The sequence below is a fragment of the Erithacus rubecula genome (genome assembly GCF_903797595.1).
Source record: "Erithacus rubecula genome assembly, chromosome: 5".
Classification (NCBI taxonomy): Eukaryota; Metazoa; Chordata; class Aves; order Passeriformes; family Muscicapidae; genus Erithacus; species Erithacus rubecula.
In genome coordinates, this window is record NC_136687.1 from 64393299 (window position 1) to 64409960 (window position 16662).

Here is a 16662-nt window from a genome sequence, read left to right on the forward strand (position 1 = left end):
CTTGTGTAATAACACAACTTCTAGGAGTACTTGTTTGTCTCCAGTAATGTTTCATTTTGATTCATATCTGAATCTGACCTATGGGACTGATGGCTGATTCTTGCACTTAGCCTATGCAGTCTCTTTTCCCATCATTTCCCAAAATAATTTGAAGCTGCCGAGAGCACATTAGTTTCTCTGTCCCATTAGATGCTATGTTGAAAATTTAGCAAAACTACCAGTGCAAGGAGGTAAAATTGCTTAGGAAAGGGGAAAAAAGTGAGGGTTTCAGAAAAAAAGTGAGAAGATTGTGAGGGCAGAAGCAGTAAGGAAATGTTTTTGATAAGACAGGCACCTCTAAGGAAAAATCTGCACCCTCAAAAAGTGATTTTGAAAAAGCAGTGTCTGGAAATGAACAGTAAAACACAACAAATGGAGAGGCAGAGGGCTCAAATTAGTATTTTGGTGGCCTGGTGGAGGAAAAAAAACTGAAGAAAAGCTATGTATTAATTGAAAAAGGTGGTTGTGCTGTTTCTACTGCAGGTAAAATTGGCAGATTCAGTCAAATTTCCTCCTCCACCTGTAGCCTCATGTGAGAAAATCAGAGGCCACATCTCAGATGGGGCATTTTTAGTAATCTGTCTGAGAGGACACAGACACAAAAATGAAGACCAAGATTTCTGCTGAAGCAGAGACCAAGATAAGAGTTTATAGGTAATGTCACAGAGGTGGTGGGAGACATTTACAAATATGAACAAAAGTACAAGCAAAATTTCAGATGTGCAAAGTTACGAAGTTAGTTAAAAATTCTGAGATGCAGACACAAATATTTTGTCAGAGGAAGAAGAAGATTAGAGAGAGGCAAATATTTGATGTTGATATGATAATCCTTGGCAAGACTCAACAGGTATGGAAGATGAATCCCTTGTTCTTTCCAGAGCACTCTTACAGGAAATTTGGGATCTTTTGCTCACAATGTTGGTGTCCAAGTTTGTCCTGCAGTTGCTCTATGGAGTTGTTTGTAGCCCACTGTGCCAGTTGTTGAGTGTGAGAAGTTCCAAGGGAAGGTGGGAAGCAGAGGGTGGAAAGGCAAAAAAGGGGAGATGTACCTGGTGTACATCAGAGTAATGAGTAATCAGCCACTTCAGCAGTGTAGAAAGAGCTTTAAGATATTTGTAGCCTCAGAGACAATTATTCATTAGTTGTCAGCAAAGTTTTTTCAAGAGTGAGGTCACATCTTCAATAGTCCTGGTCTGCTTTGTTTGTGTAATTTTTATATTTTCAGCTGCCTCTTGTTTCTCATCCAGGTTATTTTCATCATAACTTATGCCACGTGTTTACCTCGTTTCAGAGAACAAATGACTCCGCTGCACAAAAATTCTGCAATACGTGACACACTCCAAACTCGACACAGTAAAAATCAAACCCTTCATTTTTATCAGCTCGTTTAGGTTCCTTTTTTTTCCTCGCCGTTGCCTCTTTGTCACGGGCCATCTTCTGTCCCCCTCCTGTTGCAGAACGACTACCGCAAGCTGTCCATGCAGTGTAAGGACTTCGTCGTGGGTGTCCTGGATCTGTGCCGGGACTCGGAGGAGGTGGAGGCCATTCTGAACGGGGACCTGAGCGCCGAGCCGGTGGAAGCGCAGCGGCACCGCGCCTCCCTGAGTCGCGTCAAGCTGGCCATCAAGTACGAGGTCAAAAAGGTAACTCCTCCCGGCTCTCAGGAGGGCAGAGTCACCTCCTCCTGCTGCAGGGGGTGTGAACCCGTGGTCAGATGTGCCGCTGAGACGTGGTGTGAGTAATCAAAGGCTCTCAGAAGGCAGGAGGGGGCTGTAATGAAGGAGTTTCGTTTAATCTACTTCCCACCGCTGAGAAGTAGCAGGAGACTGTGATGACATAAATGAGGTGTGCTGGAAAGGCTTTGCACAGTCTGTCAGATCCTTCTGATTAACCCAAAAGGTGTTTCAGTAGAGCTGGATTTTCCCTCAGTGACACTCAGGCTGTGTTTTCCTGTCAGTCAATGCAATAATACCTAATTCAAAGAGAAGGCTTTGTTGGTGAAAGTGTTGGTTTCAACCCATAAATAGCTCATCTGCAACTGATGTAAGAAATTCCAAATGATTTACCATGTTTGTTCCTTCAAAAAACTCAGCCCTGTAAATGCATGGAATATGTCTGTATTGATCAATTAATTCCTGTTCTTCACCTTTGTACCTATGTCTATTGGTGTTATGGCAGGTGTTTTCAGTAGATGCCTCTCTCAGAATAGTTTGTATTTTGTGAATGAATGTTGTGTGTTGAAAAACAGAGCTGTGCATCACATATTTGACATAAATACATACCCTTTCATTGTAGTTTTTATTGTATTGCTATGTTGTTCTCCTCAAGATCCCACATTAGGCTAGCACAGAAAATATCTACAAGTGTGTCCTGTTGTGAGAGGAGCCAGGAAATACAGCAGTGCCTATGTATTATTTACAGCTACCTATTTATGTGATTAGCATCACTTCCATTCCTTACAGCCATTATAGTTTCATCATCTCCACAAGAAGCCTTGTGTCTCTCAGAATAAATAACTCTCTGTTCTGTGGCCACCTCTTGAGCCAATCTGCCATATAAAATGAATTGTAAGGACCCTGCCAGAACAACTGGGGATTGCTGGTGTTCATGAGGCCACAAAAGATTGATAATAGAAATTGTAAACACAGATCCCAACCAGCAAATCATCATTTCCAGTATAGGATTGGTCTACAGCAAATAAGTGCATATTAATTATCAAAAATCAAGGTAAATGTATACCAGCATTAAATTAATTTAAGTCTGGAATGGGGAAAAGAAATCAAAGTGCATAAGCATCCTGTAGTGTCTAAATATATACATTCTTTATGATATTGCAGTTTAATGTGTACCAAAACTTTGTTGAGACTCATGTCTCAGCTTTCACACTGAAGGCTGTGGTTTTCTTTTATGAGTTTGCTGTCACTGATGAAATTCACTGCTAAGCAAAGGGCCACACAGATCTGTTAAGAATAACAGAAATCTAAATAGTGAAAAAAAAAAAAAAGAGAGAGAGAGAATTCCTCATAGCAAACTTGTTCTCTTCTCTTGCAAGAGAGAAACTTGGAATGCTGGCTGCAGTTCATGACAAATACAGATCAGAACTTAAAAGAGGAATGATCTTGGTGGGAGGAAATAGATGGTGCAGAGTTGTTACCATATTCATACATGTGGAGTTGCCTGTAAGTGGCCATTACACAGGGCATGGGAAGGGTGGAAAAGTGGTCCTTTAATGCTGAGATTTGCTCCATCAGAGTTGTGACAGATTCTAGTGATATCCTGACTGGAAGAGATTTAGATGTGGAACTGCACATGGGATTGTTTCAACCCCTATAGGAAGCAGACAAGGATGTGGCCTATTTCCTTAGCTTTCCATATTTCTAGCTGTGCTTCCCAGACAGGTCCATCAAGGTCAGTAACCTGTTGCCAGCAGTGCAGGCAAACAGGGCAGCAGGTCCTTGAAATAGTTAATGAGCCTATGCCCTATCCAGAGGGAGGAGAGGCAGGACAAACCATATGACAAGTAGCAAATGTTCTCAGAACTTCACTGCTAGGGAAAAGTAGTTTTTAATTCTATTAGTAATGAAACTCTTGCACTTAATGCCCTAGGTACTGCACCAAAGTGGAACCCATCTTTTAAACATGATGTGGGTTTGAAGCAAAGGTTCAGACTGAAAATGCAGCCCTGATAGAGAAGGACTAAGGGAATTAAGGGAGAAAAAAAAAAAATAGAAAACAAATTAGTCTTGCTCTGTATGCTGAATTACTGCTGTAGTAGTGCTTTTAGTTTTGTGTCTCAACTCTGTCTTTAGATTGCAAACAAAATTCCAGAGAAGAGCTGACACAGGCCCAGCTAATCTGCAGTTCTTGCCAAGACAAAAATCAAGATGGAATTTCCAAGTGAAATCAGTAAGAGCTGGAATAAAATCACAGGAGTTAATTTTCAAACCCTGAAGTGTTCAATTGATGGATAAGAAAGAAGATGCAAAATTCTCTTTGTATTTTGTGTGTTAATGTGTCAGAGTGTGCCAGGATTTGTTCTTGCTCTAAGCCCAGCCATTATGATGGTAGAAATAAATAACATAATCACTCTGAGTCATGCAGAAAAATATTTACATAGTGATGACTTGATTCATGGTCGAGAAACTGAAAACATCAGAAGTGTTGCTGTCAATTATGCTTGGAAAAGGAGCTGCATTAAAATTTGGATAATTTTTCCTTTTAGTGACCAGATACTGTTCTCATGCATCATTTTGTTCACTGGGGTTCTGCTTGGAGCTGAAAGTATTAGACACATGTGATAATGAGTTCAACATATATAATGAAAAGTGAGAAATTGCATGGAAAATAGAGTGAGAGGAGAAATGCAGGAAGAGCAAGGTTGTAGGATGATGTGAGCAGTAGGTAAAATGTGATGTCAGCCTACTGTCCTTGGAGGAGATGAAGCTGCAGGCACATACAGGTAATACAGACACACATGCAGCAGGGATGGGCACAGTTTAAAGCTGCTGAAAATAAACCAAACATAATCATAAGTTGAAGTATTTCAGTAAAGACTGAGAGAGGAGGGATGAATTTCAGAGCTTTTATGGATGAGAAGTGACACAACTTGCTCCAAGGGCTTGGAAGTGGTGCACAGTGTGCAGCTGCCAGCAGTTAAATAAGTTGCTAAGATCATCTCAAGAGCCTGCAGACTCACTGCCAGAGAAGAACTTGCCCATAACCCTTGGCATCTTATTCACTAAATCTTCCTTTTTTTTTTTTTTTTTTTCCTGAAAATTATAGCAGATCTCCTTTTAGTGTCAGATCAAAATGTTGATAGATCAGGAGAACAAACCAGCACAGAGCTCTGGATGAGGTGCCACAGGGCCCGTGGCTGATTCCCAGCCCTGGGTAAACTTCCTTAAAGCTCCTTTACTGTTTCTTCCCATTCCCTGTGGTAACAGAAGGAATGATGTGCATGTTTCTTCCCTCCTCTTCCCTACAGTTTTAAGCCTGATTTTAAAAATGTCTTTGTAATTTGAAATAATTATTTACTTTCCTGCCTTTGTCCACAGTTAATCTGCTGTGGGATTTGTCCCTTTGATGTCCTGAGTTGACAATGAAATTTATCTTAGCAAAAGAAGAGGCTGGGGGCATATGTCAGAATGCACAAACACACAAAATCCCAATCTCTTCTTCTCAAATGGGCCAGGCTGGCAGTTTTTATGGTGCATAAGCTTCAAAGGTGACAGCCTAATAAAAAGAACAGAATCAGTTTGAGTTGACATTAATTTCTTAAAAGACTTTTTTACAATCTCTTTATTTATTTCTCTTGGCCACTCCACTTTATGTACAAACTGCATTAATATGTGAAGTAACTGCTTAATGCATCACACACCAAAATGCTTAGGGACTTTAATTTTACAGCAAAGTAGATTAAAGTATGAAGATTGCCTGCCTTTTTAAAGTTCATGCAGCAGTTTCAAATTGCTCTTCCTGAGAGGTTTAAGGTTCCCTGTTTCCATTGCCAATGATTTAATTTGATTTTCTTTAAGAAGTTTGTCCTGCTGTACTACTCTATGCACTTTTTAATGAGATTTGGAATATTAATAGAGTTTTGCAAGCAAGACCTGGCAAACAACAGTGCATGTAGTACATAATGATCTCTGCAGAGTACAAGGGATAATAAAATGGGTATCCAAGGTTTACAGTATTTTAATTTTTCTAGAGTATAACCAACTGACATGAAAACTCACTCTTAACCCAACACAAATTATCAGTTATCAGATTTATTTTCAAACTCTTTTTTGTAAAACACTTCACCTTCTTTATTCTGACTCACCAGTTTTTGATAAGTGTATTATCAGATTTCTTCAAGCTTCTGTGAAAACCAGGCTGCCCTTGTGCTTAACTCTGGTGTCCCACATTCTCTTGTGATTTGGCAGTTACTTCTTTATTTATTAACCTTTGTTTTAAAGGAAATGAGAAAAAACCCCAAAACCACAGCTCTTAAATATCTAGTGTTAATTTAGACCTTAAGGTGATCACAATTACATGTAGCAATTATGTAACATGTAGCAATTATGTAACTCTTCTTCTTAATGACATCATGTCTTGGTGTTTATTTCCTTTCCTTTTTCTTTTTCTTTGCAGTTTGTGGCCCATCCAAACTGTCAGCAGCAGCTACTGACAATCTGGTATGAAAACCTCTCAGGACTACGGGAGCAGACCATAGCTATCAAGTGTCTGGTGGTGCTGGTTGTGGCATTGGGCCTTCCCTTTCTAGCCATTGGTTATTGGATTGCACCATGTAGCAGGGTACTGAATTTTATTAATTATGTGTCTTGTGCTGTTCTCAGAGCTGCTTTTCCTTTTCTGGCAGTCAACATGCAATTTCTGCTGCTTCCAAATTTTAACTAATTAATTGTATTTTTAGCAATCTCTAACTTTGAGCCAAAAGATGTTTAGGGGGTTTGTTACTTTCACTGTAAAGAGGGGACCACAATGATGAAGTATGAATATAAATTAGGATTAAGCTGAAGGAAGGAAAAATAATCTTCTCTGAGAGCTTTTTTTCTTTTTAAAATTTCCCTAGGTTGTGCTCACCTCAGTCTCTGCTGTGTAATTTCTTTGTATTAGTGACATGGATTTTTTGAAAGTCACCACTCAGATTCTTTATTAAGTCTCCTCTGGTGGCATCCTGAGGTCTCATGCTGTTTCCATACAAACCATTAGCAGAACATCTGTTGACTTTACTGATGCAGAACTTAATCTTAAGTAAAATATTTGTTATCCCAGCCTTAGGAGGTCTGTTTGCCAGCTGAACTATAGAGCAGAAATTAAATTAAATGCATCATTCTGAGGATGTAGTGGGGTATATATTCATAAAAGAGTTTAGCTGTAAACTCTTACCTTTCTAAAAATATATGAAAGTGTCAGGGTGCTCCCACCTTTACTGCTGATCTCACAAAGAAAGGAACAGCAGTTTCTTTGAAATGGTTTGTAGCACATGAATTGTTTGCAAATCCAGTGCATTGGTTGATTTTTGGTAAATCAGATGAAGATTTCTCTGTTGCATTAAAATTTTTAAAAATTTTAAGTACATTTATTCCAGTGCTGAATGTGGTCTTTAAATTCTTTTCTATTTCATTCTTTTAGTTCATCTCACAGAGGATAAGGTTTTTCTCATCTACATATTTGAAAGGAACCTGATTTTTTCTCTGGGTTAAATATTTATTAACTTTAAAGATAAAATTTTATTAAAATAGTGTAATTGTTACTCTCCATTAATATCTTAATATAATTAATATAGTAAATATATTGCTCACAGCTCCATATAAAAGGAACATATTAATATATTTTTAGCTGGTCTCTAATATGGAAAAGTGACATTTGTCCTTGAGCTCTAATTCCCAGTAGCAGAAACATCTGATGTTTTTCCTCAGTGCCCATGTCAAATAAAAATGCTATACATTCAGGTCAGTTGTTGGATATTGCAATTACAAAATGCTTTCTAAAGGTCAGGAGCAGGAAGGGAACCTGAGATTGTTTGCCCAGGTAGTAAATGCAGTTTAATGTGCACTGGTTTGCTTAATTCATAGTAGCTGGCCCAAATTTCAAGGAAAACAATTCCTTGAAATAATAAAACTCATGTGGTCTTCTGGAAGCAGCTGGTTCCCTCTTCTGGGAAGACAGACAGACTGCCCCTACTGCTGCTGTTCTGTTCTTTTACCAGGTGCAGATGTGATTTAAACCCAACAAATTTCTATTAAAAATCACTAATATTTCTTATCTTATTTTTCTTAGTCAATTTTGTGGAATAGTTGTTAGTTTTAATAGACACAGGTACTTATTTGGCACTTAGAGCTCTGAACTTTGATGGAATACAGAAACCAGAGATAAGAAAACAACTAGAGCTGTAGTTGTAGAAAAGTTAATAGTACACTCTTGTGGAATTGGAGATTTTAATAATTTATCTTCCCCTGGGCTTGCTTTATAAACTCTTCCTGGTCACTGCATTGTGCATTTGCAATTCCTTGGAGTGTTTCCCCTCAAACATTGCCATCTAGAGTTTATGGAATAACATGAGCACTCACTAACAGGACAGCATACTCTGTGAGGCTCCCTGTGGGAGCATTTTGTCTGAAATGGCAAAGCATCACAGCTGAGTGCTCTTGGAAGAACATCCTTTAAGAATGAGCTTTCTGGCTGTCCTGAGCTCTGAGTGCCCATTTATGCTTTTGGAATGCCTGGTGTTTCTTTGAGAAAACTGAGTGACTGCTTTCATTCTGCCTTTGCAGCTTGGAAGAATTCTTCGAAGCCCATTTATGAAATTTGTGGCACATGCAGCATCCTTCATTATTTTCCTAGGCCTGCTGGTGTTCAATGCTTCAGACAGATTTGAGGGCATAACGACGCTGCCGAATGTCACTGTTACTGATTACCCCAAGCAGATCTTTAGGGTGAAGACCACCCAGTTCACCTGGACAGAAATGCTGATCATGGTGTGGGTTCTTGGTAGGTATATTGCCCCTTCATCTTCCTGTTTTCTTGCAAATAGAAATTCTGAAAGGGAGGAAAGAAGCCCAGGTCCCAAAGCTTTGATCCAGCTGCTGTAGGCTCTTGTGGAAAAATTAAACCCTCTGATTCAGAAGTGGCTTGGGAATGTAAATGGTAAGAAAGTAAGAGGACATTTTTTCCCCACACTTTAGTTTTCCTCCTTTGGATTACAGGGGTTTTTTTGTTAGGCCACAATACTTGCACTGAAAAGTCAAGGTTCTACTCTCTGTGGGGTGATGTTGAACTATATTTCCATTAATTAATTTCAATTAACACCTTGCTATTTGATCAACCCTGTTGAAACCAAGAGAAAATAACCTTAGTGAAGGGGGTGAGAATGCTGTGATACTGCACATAAGTAAATCTCTACTCCACTGGTATCACCCACTTCCATGAAATGGGAGAAGGCAAGGAATTTAAATGACAACAATTTGGCAAATATTGCTGTGCTTTTTCATTTCTTGTTGCAGGTATGATGTGGTCAGAATGCAAAGAACTGTGGCTGGAAGGACCCAGGGAATACATCTTGCAATTATGGAATGTTCTGGATTTTGGGATGCTGTCCATTTTCATTGCTGCTTTCACAGCCAGGCTCCTGGCATTCCTTCAGGCCACAAAAGCACAACAGTATGTGGACAACTACATTGAGGAGAACGACCTCTCAGAGGTCACACTTCCTCCAGAAATTGAATATTTTACTTATGGTGAGCTTAGTTTTTCTGCCAAACACATCTGAACATAGCAAAGCTTCAAGGATGCATTTAGAAGCCTCTCTTTACCCTACAGCTAAATTTGACCCCCTTGGCTAATTGCACAACAGATAAAATGTTGATGTGATTCTCTTTTTTTTTGGTTTAGTTGTTTGATAGTTATTCATGCTCATAAACATCTATCACCATTTGTCAATAAAGGTGTGATTAATCTGTATTTGCAACACAAGAAAATGCTGCTGACTGTATTTTAGGATGGACTTCAATATATTGTAACAGCAGACTTAGTTCTGTTACTTATCTTAATTGCAATATAACCAATCTAAACTTGTGCATATGTAAATCTACATTTAGAAACATGGGGTATTTTGATATGACACACATTTTAATTCAGTGTTGCTCTGCAAAGATGGTGCATGAATTCACATAGTAATTTATGAATTTCTGTATAACTAAATTGTTTCTGTGCACATTGTGTGTAAAACCCACAATCCTATTTCTTTTGAGATAATTGGCAAAACTCTTTATGGTCACTATGGGAACTAGGTTATATCATGCAAAAAGCAAAAGCTCAGTGTGACTAATAAATGAAATTGTTCATCAGGCAACACTTAACTTGCCATCAATAAAACACCAAATAGGAATAAATTTCCCAGCTTTAGCATAGTGCTTGTTAAGATAGCTAATATAGACATGTTATAAAAGGCAGTAAGGAATTGGTTATTGGTTATAGGTTAAAATGGAAACTGCTGAAGAAAATGCCATGTTTCTTCAAGTCACTTTTCTTCTAACAGAAGGTAATGTAATTCATATTCATAATTTGTGACTTAAATGAAATAGGAATAGAGCAGCAACTATTAGACTCTTCAAATATTTATCTCAACTAAATTCAGACATGTTAATGGAAAAAATCCTTTCAAGGTTTATTCCTCAAGATTGTGATAAATGAGTAACCCCTGTATTTCATATCTTCCAGCTAGAGATAAATGGCTCCCATCTGATCCTCAGATAATATCTGAAGGCCTTTATGCAATTGCTGTTGTTCTCAGCTTTTCTCGGATCGCATATATCCTGCCTGCAAATGAGAGTTTTGGGCCCTTGCAGATCTCACTTGGAAGGACTGTTAAGGACATCTTCAAGTTTATGGTCCTTTTTATTATGGTATTTCTTGCATTTATGATTGGAATGTTCATACTGTACTCCTACTACCTTGGAGCCAAACTAAACCCGGCCTTTACAACGTAAGTGTGAGGTTTCATTGTAAGTAAAAAGCCAATCAAAACTTTCAGGTTTTTCTCTAAGATAACAAAGTCTGTGAGATATTGTGTGCTTTCTCTTAGCATTAAAATAAAACTGCAGACCTCAGAAAGCAGAACACAAAAGACCAATTGTTCCCTGTTTGTATAATGGAAGCTTTCATTTCAGCCTGAAATAATTTCACCTGCATATATTTCAATCACGCAGACTTATGGGCAACCAATTGGAAGAGAATATTACTTGATATAAAATACCTTTCTAGTTCCTGTTGTTCTGCATCTATTGTTACATCTCTATTAGCTGTGATGGATAGGTGGAGCATAGAGGAAAAATGGGAAGTGCTGTGAAAAATGTTTCCTTGCATGTTTGTTGTTTTGATCAGTGTTCTGATTCACAGTCAATTTAATTGAGGTTGTTTATTAGTCACACAACTGTAAACACAACTGATATATTTCTTTGTGTAGTTATTAATAATGCCTTCCTTTTGTTTTTTCCCCCTACAGAGTGGAAGAAAGTTTCAAGACCTTATTTTGGTCAATATTTGGCTTGTCTGAAGTAACCTCTGTTGTCCTCAAATATGATCACAAGTTCATTGAAAACATTGGTTATGTTCTTTATGGCATATACAATGTGACGATGGTGGTGGTTCTGCTCAACATGCTGATTGCTATGATCAACAGCTCATATCAAGAAATTGAGGTGAGCTCTGTTCTCAAGTTGTTCTGTTATGCTGAAAAAAGGGCAGAGTTAATAGGAATTATTTTAGTGAAATGCAGAATGTACAAAGAAGAGATTACTGCAGGAGAGGATATCAGAAAATGTATAAAATAAAGCTGGCTTTATCTAACAGCTTAGCCAAGCTGCAGAAACTCACAAGATCTATACAAGTTTATCTTGTGCCATGTACATACTATATTTGGCATTCAACTCCAATTCTAAAAAAAAAATCAGAAAATGTAGAGTATTGGGTTTCAAAAATAAATCTTAGGTAGATGAAATGAAAGTAGAAGTGTATTTATAGTGCCAGCTTTTCAGACCATGAGTTCAAAGAGTACTACGTTCACACAGAAGCAGGCACACACCCACATGAAGAAGGATTATCTAAGGCATAGTGTACAAATGGATATGTCATTCACAGTCTTTTCAATGAGTTCTGGGAAATGTTAGGCAATTCAGCAGAAGAAAACTAGCTATAATCCAGCCTTGGAATAATTCAGAAAGAATGTATTAATACAAAATAAGTTTGTAGTATTTAACACAATTTCTTCAGGACCACAAACTTTGTATTTTCTATACTCCATTATAAATCAGAATTGCTTATCCTGGTTATGTAAAAAGCTGTGAACCACTACCATTTTAAGCCATTTTATGCCTTGAGTCTAATACTGCAACACTTGTGGAAGTACCAAACTCATGTGACCACTTTAATAAGAAAAACAAGACTTGTAAAACCCCTGAAAGCTCCACTTCAAATAGCAGGGAGTTTATATGTTGGCTTTCACTTGATGCAAAAACTATCCTTGTTTAAATGCTTCATGTGCTTGACCTAAGTATTCTCAATGAAATGTTGCCATTAAGAGATGACTGAAATTTGGTTAAAATAGACTAAGTAAAGTGGTTGCACATTTGCAGAACAGCTGGAAGTCTTACTAGCAAGAAAATAACATTTTATCTAAACATATTTCAAAGCTGTTTCAATTGAAAGAAGCTTTTTTTAATTTGGAAACTTTTTAGTTTTTCCATAAAAACCAAGAGCATCATCTGTTTTATTTCCTAACACAGGATGACAGTGATGTAGAGTGGAAGTTTGCTCGTTCTAAACTTTGGCTGTCATATTTTGATGATGGAAAAACATTACCTCCACCCTTCAGTCTTGTACCAAGCCCCAAATCTTTTTTCTATTTCATCATGAGGATCATTAACTTTTCTAAGTGCAGGAGGAGACGGCTACAGAAGGACATTGAAATGGGAATGGGCAACTCCAAATCAAGGGTAGGTTCTGAGATCTTTTCATTGCACTGAAGAATTTTGTGTCCATTTCAACAGTCTTCTTTTCTTTTTAGATTTAGCCTATAATCCATGCTTCTCATGATAGTAATTAATAATTTATATAAATAAATCTCTATTTCAGACTGCCTACACTGCATAAAACAAGAAAGAGACATAAATTTTGTTAGAACAACCAAATCTGGGGAAACACAATTAAAACAAAAATTGATGAGTGTTTCAAGATGCAAATAATTCCCACAAGGAGTTATTTGAATATTGATTAAAGATCCTATTTCCTCAGAACAGGATGGCTAAAATTATCAGCATTTAAAAGAAAAACAAAATAGCAAAACCAACATATAATTCAAGGCAACCTTATTTTTTTGAAAAATAATACTTTGATATAGTAAAAAATGGAAAGATCCCCAATATGTCTAAAGAAAAAGAATAATGGAGCTGAATCCTAACTGTGAATTCCATAATTTATTTTGTCTATTTCTTCCTAGTTAAACCTTTTCACTCAGTCGAACTCCAGAGTTTTTGAATCCCACAGTTTTAACAGCATTCTCAATCAGCCAACACGCTATCAGGTAAGTACATCCAGTGTTCACTGTCCTGAGTAATAGAACTGTGAGAAGGTTCTAGCAGAGTTTTATGTTTCAAGTACACTTTGTCTTCACCAGATAAAGAAGACCTCCTGTAGGAATTGAACTCTAGATGCTTCTTGGGAAAAAAAACCAAGACAGTTGTTGTCTAAGCCCATTATTTGAAGCATTTCAAAACTAGTTCATGCCTTGTGCAGAATTTTAAACTGTTGTTTGATGTCCCAGTTGGGAAAGTGTGATGAGCAAACATCTGAAACTGGGGAAGGAATATCTGGAATGAGTTTCTGGGTAAGGGATGTGAAAGCTGACTCGATTGGCTGTTCCCTTCCTTTCTCAGCATGCCCCCAGAAAAGCCCATTTGTGGCAAGTGGTTCAGCTGGGGCTGTTCATTCTTCTCTTAGGCAGATGTGACAGAGAGAGCTAAGAAAGAAAAAGGAACAATGCTTAATTACATAATCTCACCTTATTATATAACTGTTTTAATCTGGCAGCAAATAATGAAGAGACTGATAAAACGTTATGTTCTGAAAGCACAAGTGGACAAAGAAAATGATGAAGTCAATGAAGGTAAGAAATAGACTGCAATATTCAGAGGCAAATTTTTTCATGTTGTTTTAGGAACCAGTATTACAGTGATTCACGGGGGTTTTGAGTGAAAAGAGGGGTTATTTCTATTTCACATGCACTGAGGCTCAGATAGTAATGGATGTATGGCCATGTCATCCAAAAAAATGGAAAAGTAGGACTAAAGAAGTAGAACTGAGAAATATTATGGGCCCCATTTTGCTGATAGAAAATGAGAGCACAGAGGAAATCTGTGAAGGAGCCATTAACTGCATTCACACTTCCAGAGTCCTAATCAAAGCTGCAGAATCTTCCTCTGTGTTTCATTTAACTGAACACACAATTACACACAATCTGCCACTTTACACCATGAACTACTTTGTCCTGCCTTCATAAAGCTGTGAGGGATAATCACCTGTGAAGCTGCCCATCATTAAACACAGCTCCACAGTCAGCTCCATGGTGATAAAAAATGACAAATGTAACCTCTATTTTAGTGGGAGACCTTTTGAGAAACAGTGGGATCTGAGCTTCCTAGCAGATGTGAGAGGTGCATGCTCCAGGTGCACACCCTAACACACCAGATGAGATTATGGCAAAGCTTGTCCTCCTTCCTCCAGCTTTCCAGGAAGGAAACACAGGCTTGCAGTCCAACAAGCAAACTCCTGTGCTCTGGACAGATCCCCAAACAAAAACTCTAGCTAGCATGTTATCAAGCAATAGAGTGATGGACAGATGTTTTACTGGCATGGCAGCATCAGGCAGCTGTGTGCATGTGTGATGTGAGGGGCCTGACAGGGCTGCTCAGCTCTCAGCTAAGGCAGCAAAGCTTCTATTTTGCTTCTTAGTTGCTGTCTGCTTACCTGTAATTCTGCAGCAAGAAGCAGGGAGCAAAAAAGATTAAATTAAATCCCCCTCAGTGCCTGCAAAAGGAAGCATCATGCACTATTATCCTGACAGTTCTTCATCCTGTGTGGCTGTACAGAGCTGTGATTGTCAGTGACAAAAGCAGAAAGGCTCCTAAAAGTGAATCCTCTCAGTGTGCTGCTCTCCTGAATTCCCACTGTTTTCCTCCTGTTCCTGCTTTGTGATGTAGGAGAATCATCTATCTAGTGACTGATGAAAAGCCTGTTCTGTCACCAGCAGTACCAGCCCTCTCCAGGTCCCTGATGCCACTTTGACATTGGCAGAGATGTGTTTAAATTAGCAAGACAGTGCAGAAGAATCAGGGTTTCCTGACATCATGGTTCTGGCTTTGGCATCATGTTTTACTGGGTAGAGGAAAGTCCACTTTGAGCAGGGCAAGTAACCCTTGAGTTTCACTCTTCAGCTGCACAGCCAAGTGCTGTGTCCTGAGCATTTTGTTGGTACCCAAAGCACAGACCCAGCCTCTGAAGACACAATTCTTTAAGTCTGCTACACCCTAAACAGAAAAGCTTGGCATTTCTCTGTACTACAACTACTTTAACAAAAGTCTAGATATTTTCCCTATTCTGCATCACTAGAGAATTTAGGTGTCTCTTCATACTCTTTGATTTCGTACATGACAAATCATTTCCAGAGGCAGATACTCTGTAAGAATTCACATCCCTCACACTTGCTGGAAGAACAGTATTTGAAGATTTTTGAAAGTTTTTGCTCTTGAACTGAATATTCTACAAGGGAGAACATGCTGCTGCTTATTACGAGCCTGGCCTTCACATCTGTCTTTGTTTAAATTAGATTTTTATATTTGTGTCAAATTATAATATCATGTTAAATTGGTTGACTTTTTCTAATTCCAAGGGTGTTGGTAAAGAAGAGGAGAAAGGCTCTGAAGCTGTGAGTTTTACTGCCAGCTTTGCCACACTTTTCCTTTGTGATTTTGGCACATCCCTTCAGAAGAAACCTCTTTTCCTTTTCTCTCTAAAAAGGGGATACTAATATTTACCAGCTGTTCAGCAGTGTTGGTGTGATTAATTCATTAACCTTTGTCCAGCCCTTTGGGAATCTTTGGTGTTCTGTATACATGTGGAGTGCTATGGACTGATATAATTCCTTTGGTAGTATTTAGGGATGGAGACACATCTCACTCAGAATGAAGGAGAGGTAAATCTTCCTGACCCATCCTGTACCTGCTCTCATGAACATTTTGGGATGAAAATCTGAAATAGACACCGATGTGACTTAACAGAAGAGTATTGACTAAATGTTAACTTTGCTAACAAGTGTTTCTTTCCATTATTAATGCAGGTGAATTAAAGGAAATCAAGCAGGACATCTCCAGTCTTCGCTATGAACTGTTGGAGGACAAATCCCAAGCAACAGAAGAGTTGGCAATTTTAATACATAAACTCAGTGAGAAACTAAATCCTAATATGCTGAGATGTGAATGATTGGACAAGGAACCGTGGCTTCATCTACAGCACAACTATTTATTGGCAATAATATTTCAGTATCTTATACTTGAAAAAAAATGTATTGTAGATTTTTAGCACTAAATAACTTTATGTACAGCTTCTCTGGAATTTAGTCTTAGAAACTTTTATTAACTCACCACGAAAAGATTGCTCTCTTCATTTTAATTGTCTAAAAGCAAGAACTATCATAACATTTTTTTTTTGCATTTATGCATTAAAAAGGTATAATGGTATCGATTGCTGATATTTTAACAGGTTTATGATTACATACAGAGAATTCTTTGCACTAAATTTGCAAGACAAAAAAATTAACAGATACAGCGTAATACTCTGTTCCTTGCAGTGTCCAGGTACAAAATAGGATTTTTCATACTACAATAAACCAACTAGAGATGAGTGGAGGATTACTTGAAATCTTGTTTTTTATTAGTGGTGCTAGTAACGCGTGTAAGCCCAGAACTCATGGTTATGACCACAAGGAGTTACTAAGAACCAGGTAAGTGGTAGTGGATTTTTTTAAACTCAGACTCTGTGCAGGGCTGGTATTTTTGGCTTCGTTGT

General features: G+C 38.1%; 1 protein-coding gene across 2 annotated transcripts in view; it reads left to right on the plus strand.

The window, feature by feature from the left end:
- Nucleotides 1-16497, plus strand: part of TRPC3 (transient receptor potential cation channel subfamily C member 3) — a 32799-nt gene extending 16302 nt beyond the window's left edge. Inside the window, exons 3-13 of one of the 2 annotated variants that reach the window (XM_079306332.1) lie at nt 1497-1682; nt 6172-6336; nt 8319-8535; nt 9048-9281; nt 10264-10528; nt 11048-11243; nt 12327-12536; nt 13040-13123; nt 13630-13705; nt 15488-15523; nt 15935-16022. In XM_079306332.1, coding sequence (XP_079162458.1) covers nt 1497-1682; nt 6172-6336; nt 8319-8535; nt 9048-9281; nt 10264-10528; nt 11048-11243; nt 12327-12536; nt 13040-13123; nt 13630-13705; nt 15488-15498 — 1644 coding nt within the window. In that variant the 3' untranslated portion in view covers nt 15499-15523; nt 15935-16022. Of the gene's footprint in view, nt 1-1496; nt 1683-6171; nt 6337-8318; nt 8536-9047; nt 9282-10263; nt 10529-11047; nt 11244-12326; nt 12537-13039; nt 13124-13629; nt 13706-15487; nt 15524-15934 lie in introns of both variants that reach the window. The other variant, XM_079306331.1, reaches the window with a different exon arrangement.
- Nucleotides 16498-16662: the final 165 nt, after the last annotated feature.